Source organism: Zingiber officinale, chromosome 8A (assembly GCF_018446385.1).
Source record: "Zingiber officinale cultivar Zhangliang chromosome 8A, Zo_v1.1, whole genome shotgun sequence".
Lineage (NCBI taxonomy): Eukaryota > Viridiplantae > Streptophyta > Magnoliopsida > Zingiberales > Zingiberaceae > Zingiber > Zingiber officinale.
In genome coordinates, this window is record NC_056000.1 from 124358154 (window position 1) to 124365794 (window position 7641).

The 7641-nt window shown below is 41.4% G+C and overlaps 1 protein-coding gene across 1 annotated transcript; it reads left to right on the top strand.

Annotated features, from left to right (window-relative positions):
* The first annotated feature begins 1783 nt into the window (after window positions 1-1783).
* LOC122012742 (ethylene-responsive transcription factor 15-like) lies at window positions 1784-2495 on the top strand. Its single transcript, XM_042569381.1, has one exon. It carries the CDS (start codon window positions 1852-1854, stop codon window positions 2296-2298), a length of 447 nt encoding a protein of 148 aa, XP_042425315.1. The 5' UTR covers window positions 1784-1851; the 3' UTR covers window positions 2299-2495.
* Window positions 2496-7641: the final 5146 nt, after the last annotated feature.

Sequence of the window (7641 nt, forward strand, 5' to 3'; positions counted from 1 at the left end):
GCAAAAATATGTTTCCACATATTAGAGTTTAGGAAGATAGAAATAGGAAAAATTTTATTAAGGAGGAAGATAAGGTATACTCTGCGCGTGTTTTTCTCTATTTTTTAACACTTTTATAAAAAAAAATCTATAATATTTTAAATTTATAATTAGGTTCTTTTTAATTTATTTTTTTTCAATGAACACGGGATTTTTTTGTTAGCATTTATATATAAAAATATAAAACAATTACTAAAAAATATTGGGCCCTGCTAGAGGTGGAGCCCTGTGTTGTGGCTCCACCTTGACCACCATAGGGCAAGCTCTGGTCAACTTGGTACACCAAATGCATATAATACTTAAGAATGAAAAGCCATAGATCTTAACACAAATACATTACTACTACGAAACTACATCATTTTCTTTTTGTGATAATTTAGATGTCCAGACTTCCCCAATTAAGTTTGGAGCTAAATGGTTTTCCTTCTAATTTATTTACTAAATAAATTTGGAGCACAACTAAATGTTGACCTTACTTTAAGAAAGTCAAATGTTATTTAATCAAAGTAGAAAAAAGCATAATTAAGGATAGATCAAATCTCTTTGCATTAGAGAAAAACGCCATAATGTGAAAATGGTTGAGCAAAAATTAACATCGTGGCCATGAAAAGCGAGAGCTACGCCTACCTTCTTTAGCTTCCTTGACTTACACAAAGGTTGCCCACCAAATCTGCATGCTTCACTCAGCACAGACAGCGACGACTTCTTCCTTATAGTTATCCAGCTGATTGAGCTCCAAGCAGCTTCCATATCATTCACTCCTTCTGCTAGTCTCCAAGCCAAGAACTATTTCATGAAAGATTGATCAGTCTCAGATTCATGCACCTCCCCGAGTTGGATTGCGAATATTTAATTCTTTTGCATGCCACTGTGGAATGAGCAGGTGCATTGAACTTCGAGTATAAATTATATATCTTATCTCGTATAGCTAGGTTGCTATACATCCCAACAAGAGAGTAGAGCGCTTCCTGGAAATCTCTCAGTGGTGCACGACAAACGAATCTTCCTGGAACAAAATCACAACCGTGCCAAAAGAAAATCCAAGGCTGTGCGGGTTTTTCCATGCCACCTGGGACTGAACTCTATGTGCTCGACGGAATGACACAAGGAATCTGAACACTCTTTTCGACTTATCTTGTTCCAACGAGAATATGTGCCTTGGTTCTCTGCATCTGGTGAAGGTCAAAGATGGGGGAGCATGTGGCCTAACATTGCACCTTTTGGAGAACTCTCAGTTCCTACTAGTCTAGCTGCACCCCAAAATAAACCTTTGGAACAAGCCAAAAAGTAGTGCAGGGAGCTTCCAAGAAGATTGGAAAGCTTGATTGAGTATTCAAAGTGATATAATAGGTAAATTACGAGGAGTATTTTATCCTAAAACAATGATCTTTTGTACTAAAGAATCATATATCTAAATTTCAAAATTTATACCAAGATGATATAATCACGTTATCCAAAAAAGAGTCCTGCAAGGGTTGATAGAAAGGAGAAGTCCTTATTGCAGAATATTAAGTTTGGTCAACTGATCTTGCATCCTGGAAAGACACTTGGAGGAAGCACGCCAGAAGCTGCTGAAAGAGCATATTTAGATTGAATTTTTCTCGAATTTTAATGCTTTTTCTGAAGAATTAATTTAGATTTTTTGTAAAATACTAAACCGCCAGTCGTCCACGTGTTTTTTGTGCGTCCAATCTCTGCTATTCCGATCCCTCCCAAATCCACCACCTGCCCAACTATAAAAACTGACGACGGAGCGGTCGATTTCCACGTCCCTACTCACGGCCACATCTCCTCCTTCTCCTCCTCCTCCGCATGGCCTCTGCGGCGACGTCGTACCGGGGGGTGAGGCGGCGGCCGTGGGGGAAATTCGCGGCGGAGATCCGGGACTCTACGCGGCACGGGGTCCGGGTGTGGCTGGGGACGTTCGACAGCGCGGAGGCCGCGGCGATGGCTTACGACCAAGCTGCTCTCTCGATGCGCGGTCCCGCGGCGGTGCTCAACTTCCCGGTGGACCGGGTCAGGGAGTCCCTGCCCGGGGTGGAGTGGCGGGAGCTGGAGCAGGGGGGGTCGCCGGTGGTGGCGCTGAAGAGGAAGCACTCCGCCAGGAGGAAGTCATCAGTGGACAAGAAAGAGAAGGTCGCCGAGAGTAGCTGCAGCAGCGGCGGCAGCTACAGCAGTAGTGTGTTGGAGTTCGAAGACTTGGGAGCGGAGTACTTGGAGGAGCTTCTATGGAGTACTTCGGCAGAGGCTGCATCTTAACTTGAACTGCTCTGCTCTGATAGAGAAAACTATGAAACTTGTCTAGTTTGTTTGTTTTGGTTTGGTGGGGAGTGGACGATCTGATAGTAATAGACATCGATCTCGTTCAATTATCTACACTTTTTCGCTATATGAAGGTGAAATTTTGTACAAACATGGAATAGAAGTAAAATGTGCCACAAAACAGAGTTAACCCTCGTTCTCTTTCACTAAACACGGAGAACAGAGTAGGCAAAAAAGGATATGATTTTGAATCTATTATCATGATATTTGAAATTCTAGATTTCATCGAGTTATCGACTTTTGTCGGGTTGGCTTTTGTCAGGGGATGGGCTGACGTCTTGGGGCGTCGAAGCAGAGCTCCTCTGGTAGGTCGGATTTGAGTCGGGTTGGCTTCTATTGGTTCAGTTCTTGTCAGATCACTTTTGTCGGGTTGACTTCTATTGGGTTGAGTAGCACGAGGGTTTTGGGACACCCGGTGAGTAGACGTCTAGCTCCGAGGAAGGTTTTCGATGATAATAAAAACTAAGGAAATCGAAAACCAAGACAATCTTGACGAAACTTCTCTGATGATTAAATCAGGCCGAGAAGGAAGAAGAAGTGGAAAAAATTAGACTAGTAGAAGGAAATGTATTGTACACGTATTGAGCTCGTGTGTGCGGACACCTTTTTATATTGTTTTAGGAGAGTAGGAATAAACCTCATTGACCACTCAATGCACTTCCCGCGTGTAAGCCTGCATCTCTAGATCGTGTCCGCACCACATCTTGCATGTCCACCCATGTATTGAGAATATGTTTGTGCCACCTCTCCAACTCACTTGTCCGTCTGACCGAGTCTACCATCGAGCTTAGCTCAAATTGGATTTTTATCGCATGGGTCCGCCTTTCGGTCTGCTAGTTAGATCCGAGCTCGGTCTTAAGTTTGATGGGCTTGATTCGAACTCAACCATGAGTCGAGCTCAATAATGAATCGGGTTGGTTCAACTTGAGTTCGGTTGTGACTCAAGTTGGCTTGATCCAAGCTCGGTCTTGAGTCGGGATAACCTAGCTCAATATTGAACATGAGTTGGGTTAACCTAACCAAAGATTGATTGTGATTTAAGCTGACCTAATGATGCAGGACTAATGCAGGAGGAGTCGAGCTTTAGAGGATTATAACTTTTGACTTGAATATCATAACAGATACTATTTTTTTTAATCGAAGCTTGTTTAGAGACTTATATTTGTTATAAGATGGAGCTATAACTGACCAAGTTTCGGATCCAAAAAGTATTATTTAGAACTTTTTTAGAGACTTCGAATATTTTTTATATATATTTTAAATAATTTCTATGTTGTATTTAGGGTATTTTTTAATAATTTCCTTCTTTTATAAGTTAGGGTTTATTTATTTAAGCGTCTATTTAGTTGATTTTAGGGATTATCTTGTTATTAAATAAAACTCTTTTTTGGGTAAAACTAAGAGACGTGGTTTATTTTCGTTTATCCTGCTAGTAAGGGTTGGTTTCTGCCAAGTGCTAACTGCATGTGGCTGAGCGAGCAGAGCAGTCGTGATCAGGTGGCCGAGTGGCAGTGCAATCGAGTCAAGAGCGGGAAAATCGTCCGAGTGGGCAAGTGGCAGATCAGGCGAGCGGGTGAGTACTCGATTGAGTAGAGCAGAGTATCTGCGAGTAGTGCGTTCGAGCAACAGATCAGTCTGAGTGATCGATCAGGCAGAGTAACAGACTGGGTATAACGATTGAGCGGGGAAAGGCAAGACTACCTAAAGGAAGAGTAGGCCGAGCGATAGAGCAACTGATCAGGACGAGCAGCCGACCTAGTAGTGTGGTCGAGCAACAGATCAATCGAGCGGCAGATCAACCGAGTCACAGAAGGGGCTGACGGGGCAGAGCAGCCTTACAGTAGAAGGTAGGGCAGCCCGAATGATAGAGCGACCCGAGGCTTGCGATAGTCACAGTTTTCTTGAAACATATTTGCCCTACCTCTGGCTGTGCTTCGACCATGATGCGCACCATGCACTAATGGTCACGGTGAACTAAGAGGTACCTGACTGCTATCGCGGATACTCCACCGAGCAAGAGGAGGGGAACATAGGTGGAGAGTTGAAGTACCCGATTGCTATCACGGGTACTCCGCCAAACAAGAGATGCATGATAGGGAAGAAGGGGGAACATAGTTGGAGAGCTTCAACTTTTTGTATATTCTATTTTGCTCAAGCGTAAGTTATGCTCGCACACGAGTCAACATAGTTCAGTGCAATCTGAGCCCTGGATTTGAACCTTTAGATCTTCTGAACCCCTTATTCCTGGTCCCCGCTAGACCATAAATGTAGTATAAAATCCCTTTCACGTGCAAAACGCGTGCACGCGCTAATGCAAAAAAGCCCTAGCGTCACCTCCCTCCCCCGACCTCCAACGTCGCCTGCAGCCTCCCTCCACGTTGTCTCCCTCCCACGACCTCCCTCCATAGACCTCCTGAGGCCTCCCTCCAATGTCGTCTCCCTCCAGCGACCTCCCTCCAGCATCGCCTCCCTCCTGTGGCCTCCAACATCCGCCCCGACCTCCTTCCCGCAACCTCCCTCCGGCGGCCCCCTCCCACGACCTCCCTCCAGTGGCCTCTAGCGACCTATGCGGCCTCCCTCCCGCGGCCTCCAGCGGCCTCCCTCCCTAGCACTGTGTGGAAGAAAATGAGGACCTTTTCAGTTGTTGCTTCTGCAATTTCACCAGTGTAATTAGGTAATCATGGTTGAAAAACTTCTCATTTATTGCTACAATTTTGATTCTCCTTTTCATTTGACCTCCCGGTTTCTGTTTCCTCCTAGTCATGTTAGATGCCCCTTTAATCTTTTTTTTGTGCAACTGAGAAATTTTTGTGCAACTGAGAAATGAAAAGATCTTAAATTTTTTTCTCAAATTATATATAGCCATCTTAATATGTAAAACTTTTTTAAATTTTTAATGCAAATAAGGAATCATTTTACATTGCAACTGAATAGTGCAGTAAACTTTTTCGGATTGTTGCAAATCTAATTCCATTTGAGAGGTTTTGAACTATAGTTGATTTGATTAAATATATTACAGTCAATATTAGATGCCCATTTGAGTTGCTATTTTTTGAGAAGTTGGACGTACAGAAGTTTTACATAAAATTGTTATTTTTATATGCTTCTTTTGTCTCTCTTTTTAGATAAGTTTGGACATGCATAAATTTTACATAAAATTGTTATTTTTAAATGCTTCTTTTGTTGCTTTTTTTATAGAAATTGGACATGTAGAAATTTTTCATAAAATTATTGTATTAGATGCTTATTTTGTCGCTATTTTTTTTAGACCTAAATTCGTTGTTTTTTTCCCGCTGGATCAAAATAATTATCATGGAGAGTGAATCTACGAATTGTCGTCATTTGAATTTTAAAGGAAATTAAGCTAGTCAGGAATGTGACTTTGATGTTATTGATGAAGGTAATAAGATTCATATTGAGAATGTATTGAGTTTCAGTATATCGAATTTCCCTTTTTAGACATTTTATTTTGTTTGTTTGATTTTATAAGTTTGAACATTGAAACAAATTTGGATATACCACAAATAGGATTGGAATTTGTGACAAAAGAAGATGCATATCAATTTATTTGGCATATGCTAAAAAAGTTGGATTTGGCGTAAGGAGAGGTAAAACCCACAATGATAAATCGGGTATATCTTCTTCTGCAATAAAACAGATTGATACTGTAAGTAATATGGGAATCTCCCCCAAAAGCATCTCATGATCTTATAGTGAGGCAAGTAGATGGGAGGGAGAATTTAGGATTTATTCCTAAGGATTATAAAAACTACTTGTGATCTAAAAGAACAATAAATATGAGAGTTGGGGATACAGGTGTGTATTGGAGTATTTGTAGAAAATGCAGTTCAATGATCTTATTTTTTTTTTATGCTATTCAAGTTGATGAAGATGATTTGATTACTAATATTTTTTAGTTTGATGCTAAGATGAGAGCTGATTATGCTAATTTTGGAGATGTTGTTTGCTTTGACACAACCTACAGAAAGAAGAATGAAGGTCGGTCAAGTGCGATATTTGTAGGTGTTAATCATCATAAACAATCAATACTTTTTGGTGTGACTTTATTATATGATGAAACCAGTTTGACTTTTGAGTGATTGTTTGATACATTAACTAGAGCTATGGGTGAGAAAAAATCAATTTCTATTCTTACATATCAAGATGCAGTAATGGGAAATGCGTTAGCTTCTAGATGGCCTGAAACACATCACCGTTTGTGCATTTGACACATTTAACAAAATGCCGCCATACATTTAAGTGAAGTTTTTCTTAATTTAGAGACTTTGCTAAAGATTTTGCTTCGTGTGTATATGATTTTGATAAAGAGGAAGATTTTATTTCAGCATGGAACATGATGTTGGCCAAGTATGCACTTGAAGACAATGATTAATTGAGGCACATATACAATATAAAGGAAAAATGGGCTTTAGTATATGAACGGCAAATGTTTTGCGCAGATATGACTACAACCCAAAGAAGTGAGAGCATGAATAGTATTGTGAAAAAGTATATCACTTATAAACACAGGTTTTTAGACTTCTTCAATCACTTCCAAAGACTCCTTGATGATCATCGATATGAGGAATTAAAAGCTAATTTCATATCAAGGACAATTGTTCCATATTTAATGTTTCCAATTGAGATTTTAAAGCATGCTAGTAAATTTATACTCCTGAGGCATATAAGTGTTTTAAACAAGAGTGGTGCTTATTATTGGAACCCCAAGTTTGTTTTGATGTGATCAACAGTTAAGTTAGGTCCTGTAGTGTTTTAACCTTGTGTCTAAGTGTGCAGGAGCTTAGGAGCACAGGGAGTCGAGCAAAAGACGCAGCTAGCGAGAAGGACGATACAGGAGAGAGCCGATGGGTTTGGTGCGTCTGAGGTACGAGGTGCTGCGGAAGAGTACGCGGACGGATAAGAAGGAGGCACGCGACGTTTCCGAGGGATGAGAAACCGAAGCAGAAGGTTGCTCATGAAGGCCGAAATTGGGTTCGGGTGAGTCTTATTTCGGTTGGGTGAAATCACTCAAGCGAGCGGAGCCGGAACGGAAGACCCGGACTGAGGTGAGCAGCACCGGAGTAGAGGGCCCAGACCAAAAGTCAACCTAGTTGACTTTAGTGGTCCGGGTGCCCGGACTAGTCCAGGCGCCCAGAATTGGATTTTGATCGAATCGCTGTCAAACGTAATCTGTTATGAAGGGCATAAAATTTTATCCCCTTCCAGGCGCCTGGAACCCTTCCAGGCATCCCGACCAAGGTTATAAATACAACCTTGGTC